Source organism: Neovison vison, chromosome 1, assembly GCF_020171115.1.
Source record: "Neovison vison isolate M4711 chromosome 1, ASM_NN_V1, whole genome shotgun sequence".
NCBI lineage: Eukaryota > Metazoa > Chordata > Mammalia > Carnivora > Mustelidae > Neogale > Neogale vison.
In genome coordinates, this window is record NC_058091.1 from 107,031,130 (window position 1) to 107,049,811 (window position 18,682).

At 35.1% G+C, this 18,682-nt stretch overlaps 1 protein-coding gene across 1 annotated transcript in view; it reads right to left on the minus strand.

Annotated features, from left to right (window-relative positions):
- Positions 1 to 18,682, minus strand: part of EYS (eyes shut homolog) — a 1,652,430-nt gene that overhangs the window by 1,089,658 nt on the left and 544,090 nt on the right. Inside the window, 1 exon segment of the mRNA XM_044253753.1 lies at positions 1,881 to 2,026. Within this exon segment, the coding sequence (XP_044109688.1) occupies positions 1,881 to 2,026 (146 nt within the window).

Here is an 18,682-nt window from a genome sequence, read left to right on the forward strand (position 1 = left end):
CATGTCTTTCTGCATTCCATCTGTCCTTGTTTTTTCTTCCTGTATCACTATCTGCTCTTTTCAATTTCCTTTATCAGTTCTTCTTTGACTCATGGACCCCTAAATATTGCAGTGCCCATGGGCTCAGTCCTTGGTCCTTTTCTCTGTTCTATCTACATTCACTTCCTTTTTGATTCTATCCAGTATTATAATTGTACATCTGATGACTCCCAAAATTTACATTTCCGTTTCAGACTATGTCACACAGCCAACTGTGTACTAAACTTTTCCATAGGGCTGTCTAATTGGCAAATTGACCTTAAATTTTGAAACAACACTGAATATGTTAGCTTTCAATAAAAATAGAGAAGTTGTGAAAATACATATAAAAAGAACATATTAATCCTTCAAACTTTACAATGAATTTAAAATAACAGAACAATGTGTTACATCAAACAATTTTATAAAATGTGTTTCTCATTCATATTAAGCTCAGTGTGTCATTTCTTATTTTAACAGTGTTAGCAAGCAAGGAGCAGAAAACAACAGCATGTGAATGGCATTGTGAGTTTGTATCTATGGTCCCAAACAAACATATTCCAAGAATTTGGAATATGATGGGCAACATGACATTCAGAAAGAATACTATTCTACTGCCAAAATTTATTGCCTCTTACTTATGTAATAAAATCTGTAGGGGCACCTGGGTGGCTCAGTGGGTTAAAGCCTCTGCCTTCAGCTCAGGTCATGATCCCAGCGTCCTGGGATCAAATCCCAGGGTTCTGGGATAGAGCCCTGCATCAGGCTTTCTGCTCAGCAGGGAGCCTGCTTCCCTCTCTCTCTCTCTGTCTGCCTTTCTGCCTACTTGTGATCTCTGTCTATGAAATAAATAAATAAAATCTTCAAAAAAATCTGTAGATAAGAGTTTATTTATTGATTTTTTAAATTTAAGCTGAGACTTTTGTGCATGTAACCATTGTTACCAAGGTAACCTTCTCTGATGCCATCAGGATTCCTAAAGAAAGACACCTGCATATTTTTTGTTCAGGTCACTTGACTTTTCCTTGCCTTCTGATCACTTACTCATGGAAATGCTTCTAATTTTTTCTTTATCAGTTTTGCTTTCCAATCTTATTTCTATTTTTCTAGTATTTTTTTATTCCTGCAAACACAGAATGTAATATTAGACACACTTAACTAGTTTCCCTCAGGAAAGGAAACCGAGAGATCCCAGTGGTGTAAAATTCAGACATTAATAAATTGAAACTTGAGATTTCAAAACACTTTTGCTGGACTCACATAATTAATACTGGTATACAAAAATAATAAAGCTTTTTGTATTTCATAAATGCAGTTCCTCAGCAGAAGTTTAGAGGGCTAATGCGTTTTCCTATCCATTACCGCTTGATGGTTTTTGCCTTTATGTTTAGGTAGCATTTGTGTTGTGGAATAACAGATATTATGAAAGCTAATTCCAAATTATATTTTTCTGGTAGAACTTTAAATTCACAATGGCTCTGATTTCTGGCATGTATCTATATTTAAAAGAGCTAATCTTATTATATTAATTTTTGCATAAATGATGACAGTATTATTTCTCTTAGATTATTGATACACTGACACTTCTCTGTATTACCATATAAACATAATTCAGATCAATTCAAAATGCATGAAAGTGTAAAATACCTTGTAATATAATGCATATACTTCTTAGCTGTTAGCATGATAGATTAAAAAGCATAACTTTTGTTTTTATTAATTTCTTTTATGAAACAGTCTCTTGCACTTCCTGTCCTGCTTGCATATGCCAGGTTATTTTGGGTTCTGGAGAGTAAATATAAGATTGCCATTTATTCACAGATAGCAATATGTTGATAAAGGCAGGGCAGGTAGAGTTTTACCTGTATAACCAGGAGCACAGAGGCAGCTATATCCCCCAGTTCTGCTGACACAATCTTCTCTATCCAGACAAAGTGAGATTTTGCATTTGTTCATATCCAGTTCACACAAAGGTCCATGGTACCTTGGCTCACAATTACACACAGATCTAGATTAAAGTCAGAAAATGAGAAATTATATGTTAACAAAAAGCATTTATTATATACATAATTTATATGTATATATTAAAATTTAGTCATTTAACTTAATTTAAATAAATGGCAATATTTTCTTCTCATTTTTTTTCCTTGGAGAAAATTTAATTCATCTTGTTGGTTCACAACCTGGAAAGTTACCCAAGTGAAATTTGAAACTGATCCCCATGCAAGGCAAGGAGACCCAGAAGAAAGAGGTAAGCCACTCCAAATTGGTGGGTGACAGTTTTAATAAGCAAAGTGACTTGCATTCCAGGCTTGTCTTGGGTACCCTCAAGAAATAGATTTTTGCATTCACTCCCCAAATCTTAAAAGTTTATATAAAGTCATTAATGAGGTTGTCATATGTACAGTCCAGAGGGTGTCAATAACACATTACTCTTTCAAGACTTTGCCACTGAAGTGGTTCCTAAATGGTAATAGTGGACAGAGCATACATTCCATGGACAAGGTAGAGAGTGAGGTGCCTTCTAACTGCCAGGATCCAGTTTGCAGGTCAACACAAGGTCATGTCCTCTCAATGACTTCTTTAATGACCTTCTAGATATTTTTTCCATTGAATGTTCTTTATGTGAGAATTTGTATTTGGGTAAATAATTACTTTGATAATACAAATAATTACTTTGATAATACTTTGATAAGTACTATCAAGCTTAATTCTGTACTATATATTTTATTATTATATAAATATAAATCTTTAACTATATCCTATCTTAAAAATTGAAGATTACCCTGTCCATTGATTGAATGATGTTTCTGATATGGAATCCTTTCTGGTTAAATTAAAAAGATCATTTTAGCAGAAACAATTTCATTATTGCTTAATTATATTGACAGATGTTGGAGAAATTGGATGTAATTCAATGATTAGACATCAGGTTCAAAGTATCATGTACTTAATAGAAGCAGAGACTCCTAAGAGTCTTGCCTTTGAGAATAGATTCCAGAAATTTCAAATGAAATTCCTTTCACTAACCAACTCTCCCCTTTTTATCTTAAGCATCAGCCTCTGATGAATCTGAGTTACCAAGTTCAGATATGTCCTCGGGACTTTAACTTGTACATGTTTCTTGCTCCTATGTGGATTTCTTTTTATTGATTCAGATCCTGTCTCAAAGGGCTTTTGATTCTTTCCTTTATAGTCTATGCTGTAGCAACAATCTATATAACCATATGTGGCATAATCACCCTCAATTTATTTTTAGTCTATTCCTGGATATTGTGCTGAACATGTTTTTAATCTCAATATCTAGTCATTCTGTCTATTTGCCAGAAGACAGAAGACTAATTCCCCTGAGATGGAATTGTGACTAGTGTTAATTATACATATGTAAAATAACATCAGTAAAACAACTGCCAAATAATGACAAGCCAATAAATAATGCTAAGAAGAGAAAACAATAATCTTTTTTCTGTATTCATAGAAAAATACTAATTAAAACATAAAAGTAATTTCCATAGATAAAATTAAATTGAGAGAAAATGCACCTAGAAAAACAGGTTCTAAGTAGTTTTTGTTTTCTTTCTCCTTCTAAATAAAACTGCCTTACCAGGTTTTCTTGTAATGCTTTTGAAACAGATTTTTTTCTTCTTTTGAAGAAACCCTATTTTAACAACTTTTAAAACACAAATATGCATATATTTTAAATATATTATCTCGAAGCAACAATTAAGACCATGAAATTTTAATATATTTTGATAAAATGGAAATCTTTTATTTAAATTCAATGCCTTATTGCAAAAGTTTTAGTGTAATTAAACTTAAATAGGTTAAGGTATTAAACAATTTTGTTCAAATTTCCTTTACTTTGATAGTGACCTAAAATTTTCCAGATAGGTATTCAAGATACTTTTCCAAAACTAAAATGAGTTTAAGCAGGTGACTTCTAAAGAAAATTCAGTACATTGAAAAAAAGTAGAGGTAAAGAAGAGTAACTTTATTTTACATAAAGTGATATTGCCATAATGAAAGGGGAAGGAAAAATGCAAGGTAATCACAGGAACTTGTAGCTCTAAAATGAGGCCCTGCTTTACATTATTCTTAACACTATTCTTTTATCATGTTTTTATCTTATTTCAGATGAGAAAGAAGTTAATTAGTAGAGAAGCTTTTTTTTTTGCTTCTAGAAAGCTGTTATTTTAAAATATACCACTATATTGATTAACTCATACTATGAGATTCAATATCTAAATTTTAATGGGAGTTTTAATTTAATCTTTTTTGAGAATTTTAATTTTAAAATGCACTTATAGCATTAAGATTTCATATATAAAACATATTCAGCAAGATGGTGGATGAATAGCCAACTGAAATGACATCAGGTCCCAGGAGTTCAGCTAGAGAGTTATCAAACCACTCTGAATACCTATAAACTCAACAGGAGATAGAAGAGAAGAAAAGCAGCAATTCTAGGAACCGAAAAATGATCACTTTTGGGAAGATAGGATGTGTGCAGAAATAAATCCGAAAAAACAGGAAGACAGACCGTGGAGGGGGCGGCTGACTCCTGGCAAGTGGTGGAGCAGCAGAACACAAAATCAGAACTTTTAGAAGTCTGCTGCACTGGGGAACATCACTCTAGAGGCTAAGAGGGGGTGGAGCCCTCATGGAGACAGTGTGCTCTCAGGACCCAGACTCACAGAAAGACTTGGGGGGGGGGGGTCTGAGTGTGGCAGAGCTGTCAGGTATCAGAGCAGGGAACCCGACTATGGAGACGGAGCTGAGGAGTGAGCTCTCAACTAAGGGGACCTTAAAGGTTTAAGGGTACCTTAAACTGTGATCCAAGGCACAGTCAGACCACTGTTCTTCAAGCAGGGATCCCACAAGTGGCAGATTTGGAGAGACTCCCTCTTTCCTCCTCTGGGAGAAGCAGTGTGGGAGTGCATGGCAGGAATCTGGTGGGATTAGAGACTCCAAACGGGGCTATACACACTCAGTCACAGACCAGGTGAGCTCAGAGTGCAGCTGGAGACCAGGGAGATGGGAGGGTTTGACTGTTTTTCTCTAAGGGCACACTGAGGAGTAGGGCTCCAAGCTCTCAGCTCCTCTGGGTCAGAGATTGAGAGGCCACCATTTTCATTCCCATTCTCCAAACCTCTATGTAAAGCATTCAGGGAACAAAAGCTATCAAGAGCAAATCTTGAGACTCATGGCAACAGACTCCTCCCCCAGAAGATCTGCAAGAACATCCAACCAAGACCAAACTCACCAATCAAGGAGAACAGTAGAACTCCACATGTAGGGGAAAGCAACAGATAGAATTCATGTCTTTTCCCCCAAGCTCCTTTAGTTATGAGAAGTTCAATTTTTTTTTATTTTATTTTTTTCTTATTCCATTTTTTTAAACTTTACCTCTTTCCTCTTTTAATGTTTTTTAACTAGTTTATCTTAACAATAACTTTTTAAAAAAATCTTTTAAAATCTTCATTGTTATAGTCATTTCATCCTTTCATTGTATTAAACCTGTTTTTGTGTATACATATAGGTTTTTTTTTTCTTTAAAATTTTGGGATACAATTTCTTCTAACAGATCAAAATATACCCTAAATCTAGCACATGGCTTTGTTCTAGTCTCCAGTCTGATCACATTGTCTCTTCTGTTATTCTTTTCTCTTTTCCAATTAACTTAACTTATCAAATCCTTTTTTAGAATTTTTTTTTAAATTTTCATCTTTACAGTCTTATTACATCCCTTGATCATGCTTAGCCTATTCTTTAAAATTTTAGGAGGTAGTTTCTTCTAAAAGACCAGAATACACCCAAAATCAAGTGGGTGGATCTGTTCTATTCACCAATCTAATATATATATATATATATATATATATATATATAAAATTAGATATATGTATATCTTATATACTGTATATAAGAAAAAAATATATATATACATATATATTTTCCCCCCTTCTGTTCCCCCCAGTTTTGATATGGTTACTGATTTGATATGGTTTCTGATTTGGTTACAGTACATTTCTCTGGGGTCTTTGCCACCCTTTTAATCTCTTGTCCATATATTCTTATCTGGATAAAATGACAAGGTGGAAACCTCACCACAGGAAAAAAGAACACGAGGCAGTACCAATGGCTAGGGACCTAATCAATATGGACATTGGTAATATGTCAAGAATAGAGTTCAGAATGATGATTCTCAAGGTGCTAGTTGGGCTCGAAAAAGGCATGGAAAATATTAGAGATACTCTTCCTGGAGAAAAAAAGAACTAAAATCTAATCAAGTTGAAAAAAAGGTATTAATGAGGTACAATAAAAATGGAGTTTCTTGCTGCTAGGATAAATGAGGCAGAAAAGAGAATTAGTGATGTAGAAGACCAAATGATGGAGAATAAAGAAGGTGAGCAAAAGAGAGACAAACAACTACTGGACCACAAAGGGAGATTTTGAGAGATAAGTGGACAAAACAATATTAGAATAATTGGGATTCCAGAAGAAGAAGAAAGAGAGAGAGGAGCAAAAGGTATACTGGAGCAAATTATAAAAGATATATTCCCTATTATGGCAAAGGGAACAAGCATCAAAATCCAGGAGGCACAGAAAACCTCCCTCAAATCAATAAAAATGGGTCCATACCCCATCATCTAATAGTAAAACTTACAAGTCTTAGTGACAAAGAGAAAATCCTGAAAGCAGCTCAGGACAAGATTTGCAGCAGAGCTATCCACAGAGACCTGACAGGCCAGAAAGGACTGGCATGATATATTCAGAGCACTAAATGAGAAAAATATGCAGCCAAGAAAAATATGCAGCCAAGAATACTATAAGCAGCTAGGCTGCCATTGAAAAATAGAAGGGGAGATAAAATGCTTCCAGGACAAACAAAAACTAAAAGAATTTGCAAACACCAAACCAGCCCTACAGGAAATATTGAAAGGGATGCTCTAAGCAAAGAGAGATCCTAAAAGTAGTAGACCAGAAAGGATCAGAGACAATATACGGTAACAGTTAACTTACAGGCAATACAATGGCACTAAACTCTTATCTTTCCATAGTTACCCTGAATGTAAATGGGCTAAATGCCCCAATCAAAAGACACAGGGTAGCAGAATGGAAAAACAAAACAAAACAAAACAAAAACCATCGATATGCGGTCTATAAGAAACTCATTTTATACCCAAAGACACCTCCATATTCAAAGTGAGGGGGTGAAAAACAATTTACCATGCTAATGGATATCAAAAGAAAGTTGGGGTGGCAATCTTTATATCAGACAGATTAGATTTTAAGCCAAAGACTATAAGAGATGAGGAAGGACACTACATCATACTTAAAGTGTCTGTCCAACAAGAGGATTTAATAATCATAGATATCCATGCCCCTAACACAGGAACAGCTAATTATATAAACCAATTAACAACAAAATCAAAGAAACACATCAACAATAAGACAATCATAGTAGGAGATTTTAACATCCTTCTCACTGAAATGCACAGATCATCCAAGCAAAAGATCAACAAGGAAATAAAGGCTTAAAATGACACATTGGACCAGATGGCCATCACAGATATATTCAGAACATTCCATCCCAAAGCAACAGAATGCATATTCTTCTCTAGTGCACATGGAACATTCTCCAGAATAGACCACATCCTGGGTCACAAATCAGGTCTCAACCAGTAGCAAAAGACTGGGATCATTTCCTGCATATTCTCAGACCACAATGCTCTGAAGCTAGAACTCAATCACAAGAGGAATGTTGGAAAGAACTCAAATACATGGAAGCTAAAGTGGATCCTACTAAAGAATAAATGGGTAAACCAAGAAATTAAAGAAGAACTGAAAAAAAAAATTCATGGAAACTAATGAAAATGAAAACACAACTGTTCAAAATCTTTGGGACAAAAAAGGCAGGCCTGAGAGGAAAGTATATAGCAATACAAACCTTTCTCAACAAACAAGAAAGGTGTAAAGTACACAACCTAACCCTATACTAAAGGAGTTGGAGAAAGAACAGCAAAGAAAGCCTATACCCATCAGGAGAAGAGAAATCAGAAAGATCAGAGCAGAAATCAATAAAATAGAAACCAAAAGAACAGTAGAACAAATCAATGACACTAGAAGCTGGTTCTTATAAAGAATTAAGAAGATTGCTAAACTCCTGGCCAGACGTATCAAAAAGAAAAGAGAAAGGACCCAAATAAATAAGATCATGATTGAAAGAGGAGAGATCAGAACCAACACCAAAGAAGTATAAACAATTACAAGAACATATTATGAGCAACTATACACCAGCAAATTTGGCAATCTGGAAGAAATGGATTCGTTCCTAGAGACATAAAAACTACCACAACTGAACAAGGAAGAAATAGAAAACCTGAACAGACCCATAACCAGTAAGGAGATTGAAGCAGTCATCAAAAATCTCCCAACAAAAGAGCCCAGGGCCAGATAGCTTCCAACGGGAATTCTACCAAATATTTAAAGAAGAATTAATACCTATTTTCCTTAAACTATTCCAAAAAATAGAAATGGAAGGAAATCTTCCAAGCTCATTTTATGAGGCCCACATTACCTTGATCCCAAAACCAGACACAGACCCTGTCAAAAAGGAGAATTACAGACCAATATCCTTGATGAACACAGATGCAAAAATTCTCACCAAATACTAGCCAATAGGATCCAACAGTATATTAAAAGAATTACTGACCACGACCAAGTGGGATTTATTCCTGGGCTGCAAGGTTGGTTCAACATCCACACATCAATCTATGTGATATAATACATTAATAAAAGAAAGAAGAACCATATGATATTCTCAATAGATGCTGAAAAAGCATTTGACAAAGTACAGCATCGTTTCTTGATCAAAACTCTTCATGTGTAGGCATTGAGGATACATACCTCAATATCATCAAAGCCATCTATGACAAACCCACAGCTACTATCATTCTCATTGGAAAAAACTAAGATCTTTCCCCCTAAGGTCAGGAAAACATGAATAGCAGTGGTGATAGCACTATCACCACTGCTATTCAACATAGTACTAGAAATCCTAGCTTCAGCAATCACAACAAAAAGAAATAAAAGGCAACCAAATTGGCAAAGAAGAATCAAACTCTCACTCTTTGCAGATGATATGATGCTTTATGTGGAAAAACCAAAAGACTCCACTACAAAGCTGCTAGAACTTATACAGGAATTCAGTAAAGTGTCAGGATATGAAATCAATGCACCGAAATCAGTTGCATTTCTATACAACAACAGCAAGACAGAAAATAAAGAAATTAAGAAGTCAATCCCCTCCCCACAAAAAAAGAAGTTGATCCCATTTATAGTTGTACCCCAAACCATAAGATACCTAGGAATAAACCTAATCAAAGAGGCAAAGACTGTATACTCAGAAAACTATAAAGTACTCATGAAAGAAATTGACGAATACACAAAGAAATGGAAAAACGTTCCTTGCTCATGGATTGGAAGAACAAATATTATGAAAATGTCTATGCTACCTAAAACAATCTACACATTTAACACAATCCCTATCAAAATCCCCATCAATATTTTTTCAAAGAAATGAAACAAATTATCCTAAAATTTATATGGAACCAGAAAAGACCCCCAAATAACCAGAGGAATCTTGAAAAAGAAAGCCAAAGTTGGTGGCATCACCAATCAATTCCAGACAAAGTTGTCATCATCAAGACAGTATGGTACTGACACAAAAACAGACACATAAATCAATGGAACAGAATAGAGAGCCCAGAAACAGACCCTCAACTCTATGCTATTCTCCTGCTTTGACAAAGCAGGAAAGAATGTCCAATAGAAAAAAAGACAGCCTTTTCAACAAATGGTATTGGGAAAATTGGACAACCACATGTAGAAGAATGAAACTGGACCACTTCCTTACACCACACACAGAAATAGACTCCAAATAGATGAAAGACCTCAGTGTGAGACAGGAATCCATCAAAATCCTTGAGGAGAACACAGGGAGCAACCTCTTCAACTTCAGCCACAGCAACTTCTTCTTAGAAGCATCACCAATGGCAAGGAAAGCCAAGCAAAAATGAACTATTAGACTTCATCAAGATCAAAAGCTTTTACACATCAAATGAAATAGTCAACAAAACCAAAAGACACCTGACAGAATGGGAGAAGATATTTGCAAATGATGTATCAAATAAAGGGCTAGTATCCAAAATCTATAAAGAGCTTAGCAAACTCAACAAAAGAATAAATAATCCAACCAAGAAATGGGCAGAGGATATGAACAGACTTTTCTGCAAATAAGACATGCATACGGTTAACAGACACATCAAAAAGTGTTCCACATCACTCGGAATCAGAGAAATACAAATCAAAACCACAATAAGATACCACTTCACACCAGTCAGAATGGCTAAAATTAACAAGTCATGAAATGACAGATGCTAGTGAGGATGTGGAGAAAGGGGAACCCTCCTCCACATGGTGGGAATGCAAGCTGGTGCAACCATTCTGGAAAACAGCATGGAGGTTCCTCAAAAAGTTGACAACAGAGCTACCCTATGAACTGGTAATCGCACCACTGGGTATTTACCCTCAAGATACTAATGTAGTAATCCAAAGGGGTCTGTGCACCCAAATGTTTATAGCAGCAATGTCCACAATAGCCAAACTATGAAAAGAACCTAGATGTCCATCAACAGATGAATGGATAAAGAAGAAGTGGTAAATATATATACAATGGAATACTATGCAGCCATCAAAGGAAATGAAATCTTGCCATTTGCAATGATGTGGATGGAACTAGAGGGTATTATGCTGAGCAAAATAGGTCAATTAGAGAAAGACAATTATCATATGATCTTCCTGATATGAGGAATTTGAGAGGCAGGGTGGGGGGTTTGGGAGTAGGGAATGAAAAATTGAAACAATATGGGCTCGGGAAGGAGACAAACCATAAGAGACTCATTCTCACAAAAAAAACTGAGGGTTGCTGGGGGGAGAAGAGGTAGAAAGAGGGTGGTTGGGTTATGGACATTGGGTATGAGGGTATGAGATATGGTGAGTGCTGTGAAATGTGTAAGCCTGATGATTCACAGACCTGTACCCCTGGGCAAATAATACATTATATGTTAATAAAAATAATTAATAAAAAAGAAAATAAATAAATAAATTAATTTTTTTAAAAAAGGTTTCATATATATTTCTTCCAAAAGATCATTTTATAAAAGTAGAATCTAAAACACAAAAAGAAAACTACAAACTGTTGCAGGAGAAACTTCATGATTAGAACATGTTAGCCTATGTTACAGCTATTCAAATTTTGAGAAAACTTATAATGCATTTTAAAATAATTTCTATCTCTTTCTTGTGATTCTATACTGCATTCCTGAACCACAGTTCTTTAAAATAATGTCATTTCTTAATCTAAAAATGAACAATCTATTTATATTTGTAACATGGATAAGGATTCTCACACTAAAATTTTGTGAAAAACTTAAAGTTCAATAAACCCTTTAGATAATATTTAGAAATTTCAATCAGTTGTAAGGTATGTAAAACTAACCATCTGTTCTTTTATAATTTTTTAATGGTAAAGGCATAATTATGTATACAAACATACATAAGGTAAAGTAAATACATTTGTAAAATTTGCACCTGGAAAACCCACCAAATTTAATATTAATCTAAGAGAATATTATTTTTTAAAGATTTTATTTATTTAGTTGACACAGAGATCACAAGTAGGCAGAGAAGCAGGTAGAGAGAGAGGAGGAAGCAGGCTCCCTGCTGAGCAGAGAGCCTGATGCGGGGCTCGATCCCAGGACCCTGAGATCATGACCTGAGCCGAAGTCAAAGGCTTAACCCACTGAGCCACCCAGGTGCCCCAATCTAAGAGAATATTGAACATGCGATGGTATGTATAGTTCATTTATTCTTTGTTTTAACTTAGCATCGTTAAGATGGTTTAAGGTACTATATATTCTGTGTATCTCAAGCAAAAGAAGAAGAAAAAGTAAACCAACTTTTTTCTACCCAAAATACTTGCTTCATAGAAGAGTGATTATCTTTAATATAGTCTTTATATGTCATTATTATAATTTTACTACACATGGCTATTGAAACATGTGGTTATGGAAAAGTGTTCAGTAGAATATAAGTCATTTGGACTAATAAATGGTTTCTAAGCAAAAAATTTACAGAAGAATGTACAGATTTTTGTCTCTTCATTAAATATACTTTAGCCACTCATTTTCAACTTTTAACAGTAAAGAGCTGCTAAACTCATGAACATCACATACCAATTGGTCCTAATATTCTTGTTGATCATGATCTGTGTGTGATAATCACATCAGTCATTTGGAAATTTTTCTTTTTCTGTATTCTTTGAATGAATCAGACACTGCTATTGTAATTGTTCTGGTGAATTCTTTCCTTAGCTGTAAAATTTTCATAGTTCAATATTATTATCAGTGATCTAAGTAAACTGATGACTGTGGCTTATAAAGACATTATTTCTATTGATAACATATGCTATCAAATGTCAGAAAATGTCAATTGTAGTGTCCAGTTTCACAATAGTTTGTAGTTCAACTGGGGCTCTCATATCTCAAGAATTCATCTTTAAATACTATAATTAGGATTTAGTATTGATTTTTTCAGGCCTCAGTTTCAATAACCAAAGGAGAGAATAGAACAGACTAAAAATATAGATGTAATAATAAGTATATTAAATAATAATTACAATTTTTAATATTTTCTTGTGTGTCTATAATTTGTACTAAACATACAATTGGTTTTAAATGAGTTGTTAGATTACTTCAAAATTTTTAATTATAAGTTAATATCAATATGCTAAAAACACTGAAAATGCTTTATATCAAAAAACATATTCTTGGAAAACAGATGGGATATGAAAATGTGATTACTTATTTTTTAGCTGTTGATTTTTTTTTTGTCTTTGGAAGATTTTAATGCACTGAAATGGTTTTTATTATAACATTTTAAGCAAGTAATTTTCTGAGAATAGAATAATCAACACCCATATACCCATCATCCATATTTAACACATCTCAATGTTTTTCTATTTTGCTGAATAGTTTTAAGGAAAATGTGTAAAACATATTTGAAAACCCTTTGCATACATCAAGATTCATTTTTCATTCCTTTACAGTGAGAGGAAATCACCATTCTTAGATTGATGTGCATTCTTCCAAATATGTGTTATAATTTCATTAAATATATATTAGTGTCTCCAAAATGAAATAATTGTGTATAAATCTAAAAATATATGTACATGATTCATATGAGGAAAACTATACAACTCTGATGAATGAAACCAAAGAAAAATTAAATAGATACTTCATGTTCATAGATAGGAAAACTAAATTGTCAAGATGTTAGTTCTGGGGCACCTGGGTGGCTCAGTGGGTTAAGCTGCTGCCTTCGGCTCAGGTCATGATCTCAGGGTCCTGGGATCGAGGCCCGCATTGGGCTCTCTGCTCAGCAGGGAGCCTGCTTCCTCCTCTCTCTCTGCCTGTCTCTCTGCCTGCTTGTGATCTCGCTCTGTCAAATAAATAAATAAAATCTTTAAAAAAAAAAAAAAAAGATGTTAGTTCTGCCCAATGTAATCTCTAGATTCAATGAAATCCCAGCCAAAATCCTAGCAGATTATTCTGTGCATATTAATAAAACAATTCTAAAGATTATAGGGAAAATCAAAAGACTCAGAATTCAATGTTGGAGAACAAATCTGAAGGACTGACACCACCTGACTTTAAGACTTATTATAAATCTATAGTAATCAAGATAGTGTGGTTTGTCAAATGAATAAACAAATAGATCAATGGAACAGAACATGGAGGTCAGAAATATACCCACATAAATACTGTCAACTGATCTTTGACAAAGACACAAAGGCAATTCAGTGGAAAAATGTTTTTCAACATATGGTATTGGAACAACTGGACATCCACATTTAAAAAAAATCTAGATACACACCTTAAACTCTTTGTATAAATTACCTCAAAATGGATAAAATACTCAATAAAAAATGCAAAATTATAAGAACTCCCTTAAGAAAGGAGAAAATCTTGATGATGTTGGGTCTGGTGTCTTTTTAGAGATGACACCAGGATATGATCCATGAAATAAAGAATTGATAAGATGGGCTTAATTAAAAATTCTGTTCCGTGAATGCCAAGATAAGTCACAGGCTGGAAGAAGATATTTGCAAAAGACACATCAAACAAAGGATTATTATCCAAAATAGACAAATACTAAAAATTCAACAATAAGAAAACAAACAATCCAGTTTAAAAAATAGGCTCATGATCTTCTTATTGTAAAATGATTTTATTTATTATTTGACTGAGAGAGAGAGAGCACAGGCAAGGGGAGTGGCAAAGGGAGAGGGAGAAGCAGGACCCCTGCTGAGCAAGGAGCCCGATGTGGGGCTTGATCCCAGGGTTCTGGGATCATGATCTGAGCCAATGGCAGTTGGTTACCTGAATGAGCCACCCCGGCAAAAATGGGCCCATGATCTTAATGATACCTCACCGAAGAAGTCCTATTGATGTTAAATAAGCATACAAAAAGATGTTCCACATAATATGTCATGAGGTAAATGCAAATCAAAACAATGAGATACCACTACACACCTTTTAGAATGGCCCAAATCCAGAACACTGACAGCACAAAATGTTCATAAGAATGTGAAGCAACAGGAGCTGTTTTTTTTTTTTTAATATTTTATTTATTTATTTGACAGAGAGAGAGAGATCACAAATAGGCAGAGAGGCAGGCAGAGAGAGAGTGGGGAAGCAGGATTCCTGCTGAGCAGAGAGCCCCATGTGGGCTCGATCCCAGGACCCCAAGATCATGACCCGAGCCAAAGGCAGAGGGTCAACACACTGAGCCACCCAGGCGCCCCCCTTTTTAAAATATTTTATTTATTTGAGAGAGAGAGTGAGCAAGAGAGAGCACAAGCCATGGGGAGAGGCAGAAGGAGAAGCAGACTTCCCCCACTATCAACATTCCCCACCAGCAGTACACTGTTTTACAATTGATGAACATACAGTGACATATGAAATATCATTCAAAGTCTATAGTTTAGACTAGGGTTCATTCTTAGTGTACCTTCTATGGGTTTTGACAATGTATAATGGCACGTGTCCATTATCATAATATTATACATAATAGCTTCACTGCCCTAAATATCCTTGAGATCCACCTATTTATCCTCCGTATTCTCTAATTCCTGGAAACCATGATCTCTTAAATGTTCTGCCTTTTCTAAATTGTTATGTAGTTGGAATCATATTGTATGTAAGCTTTTATAGATAAGCTTCTTTCACTAGGTAATATGCATTTAAGTTTCCTCCATGTGTCTTCATTGTCTGATAGCTCCTTTTTTTTTTTTTTTTTGTTTTAAAGTGCTGAATAATATTCCATTGTCTGAACATACAACAACTTATTTATTCATTCATTTACTGATGGCCATCCTGGTTGCTTCCAAGTATTGGCAATTATGAATAAGGCTGCTATAAACATCTGGGTATTAGTTTTTTGAGTGGACATAAGTTTTAACTCATTTGGATAAATACCAAGTAGTGTGATTTGTGGATTATATCGTAAATTTTGCAAAAATCTGCCAAATTTCTAAGTAGCTGCCATTTCTTTATTATCCACAGGGAAATCACCTTAGGGGTCCAAATATTTCCTGCTTATTATATAATCATTTTCAAATGATGTCTCTGAATAGTCACCTCCATTTCCTTTCTTACATTTCAAATTTTTCAGGAAGGCCTCTGAAAAAAGATGATAGCACCAGGTGGATTCAACACTAATCTGGTAGTTAAAAGTCATATCCAGAAACCTCCATCATCTGTTTCTTATCAGGAAGAGGCTGGTTCAGTTATGGTTCAGTAAGTATATTGTATTGTTTTCCTATACATGAGCCAAGCTTGAGGATTAATATTGACAAAAACTCTTCAGCAATCTGCATGTTGGTTGCCAGATTGTTCACCATTAGTATTTGGTTATTTTCCATCAAGCTTTTTTTTAGGATATTCTCACTTTGAGAAAGAGTTTGATGTCATCAGCTAATTTGAAGAGTCAAAATCAACTTTATAATCAATTCAGTTTTCTGTAAATAAACTCATAGTTCTTTGACCATAAGAGTTGTCTTTTAAGCAGAGGGCATTTTTGGCTGACTTCCTCCTCTAACTCTTTGAGATCTCATACTGGAACTTAGAAAACTGGTCTTTAGAAGCCATATGATTAAGTGATGTGAAATACCTTCATTAATATTTGTAAAATCATTTTGATTCTACTATTCATTTTATTCTCATCTCTGACTTAGCTAGCTCCTAAGTCTCATGCAGGGCAAATTAGGAATGCCAGGCAGTTAATGCCCCATGCTTCAGTCTACATGTTCTTTGTGAGCTTATTTTCAAGTCACTAATCCTATCTTCTGTTAGTTGATAGCATTTTTTATCTTAATTCTTTACCACTCTTCCTCCTAGCCACAGCTTCATCATGGGAAGAGTGTTTGCCCCACACATTCAGGCATGGCTACAGTTATTTTTTTGCATGTGATCTATAGGTAAGGATGAGAGGCACTATCTCCGAGTCTAGTGCTTAACAGAGTTTGCCTGTTTTTTTTTGCTTGTCTTCCTGAACTTCTGCAACTCTGTGAAAACATGCTAATCCAATAAAAATGAAAGACACTTGGAGCACAGCCATTTCAGCTGACTTCTTCTTCCTCAGCTATGTCACTGAGAAACTTAGATGAACCCCATCTATATTAGAGCCAAATACCAATAAACCACAGATGTGAAAATATTAGTAAGTAATAGTTATTTTTAAGCACCAAGTTTTCAGTTTTTGCTGAGCAATAACAGCAAACCAGTATAGCCCATATAGTGACTCTGAAGGAGTTCATACCCCCTATAGACAAAGGATAGATATAGCAAAAGAACTTAAATCTCTGAATTCATTTTAATCTCCATTAGTGATAGACGCTAAACGTCTCCTGTTTAATCTCCATTAGTGATAGAGGCTAAATGTCACACAAGCCTTCCTCTAAATGCTGGTGAAGGAATTGATTTATAAAATATTCCATTTTTCCTGGCCCACTTCTCAGCATTTCTCTTTGGTTCCAGTGGACAAAAGGGGTTAGATTCCAATGTTGCTGACGAGAGATGGAAACACTTAACTGGGAACATCTAGCCTATAACCTAGAAGAGCTGCATAACTCCAAAAATCTGTATGTCACAAAGTTGGGGAGCATGTGTGGGACTGACCCTAAGGTAGTCAGACCAAAGGAGAATAAATATAAAACTTAAATGAGTTAAACTTATTGACATGGATGAGAGAGAAGTTTCAATGTGCTACTATTAGCATCTGGGTATGGTATTAAATTGGCTAATCAAACACAGGACTTACTTCTAGCTTAGATTGGTGAGGCAGAAGTGCCAGAGTGTTCTTGTTATATATTAGAAGGAGCTGCTCGTAGGCTTATTGTTATGGAAATGTTTGAATGGATCTATCATGAGTAAGCTGTTCAGTTAGCCTTCCAATTTTTATCTCAAGAGAGTACAGGAGGGTATTCCTATCTCCTAGGAAGAAATTCCATTCACCCAGGAGGAATTCCATTCACCAAAATCAAGAACAGGTTCATGAGGGGGGCATTAGTGTCTCGATGAACTCTAGGGTGATTATCCTTTATAGGCTGGGGATAATGTGAGATGGTACAGTAAAATTGGGTTCCCTGATATAAATTAGAATAATGGGATCCAAGAATGGATAAAAACTGTTGATTATGTATGACTGTCAGATTAAAAAATGAGCAAATATCCCCATAAATCAGAGAAACAGATGGTCATTGGTGGATTGATTCAGACATCCTTGACAATGGCAATGGCAATGACAGTGACAAGTTTCTACAAAATAAAATCTATGGGCAATCTGCTATGGTACTATTCACATGTACAGAATTAAGTATGCAGGTCTGAAGGATAGTATAATTCTATATACACTATTTAATTTGCTTTGTAGGGATTCCTAGCCTCTTACAAAATTTCAGACCTATGCTTTGTCATGGACTCAGTGCTTCAACTGAAGAATAGTAGGTTCTTTTGAAGAAGGATCTTGACATATAGTCACAGGCTTTCCATGTATTTTCCTGAAGCTTTTTCGGAGGGTTCTGAGACCATTTACCACTATGATTGTTCACTGATTAAAGAATGATACTCAGGCTTTTTAGGAGTTTTTAGATAATGGCCCTGAACTTATGCTTATCTTTGAAATACCACTTTCCATCAGTAGGAGTGCACAATTATTTAGGTCTGGTAGATGGATCATAAATCCATCTTTCATTGTTTTTTGTTTTGTTTTCCTTCACAGTCCCTGAATATATAGTGTAGTCAATATACTTAGTAACAGAATCTCCACATGGGAATAAGAGCTCTTATGCAGAATGCCAACTGGGAGATCTTGAAATGTCCCTTTAGACTTATCAAGATTTTAAATTGAAAGCAATTCTGTATCCATATGGGACTTCTAGTGATTAGTGTCCCCTTCAAAGGCTTTGGAGTTCCAGGGGTGGTTGTTCAAAGCATGTCTCCATTTACTTCACTAGATTGGACAGTACAAAAGCCAGGTGGCC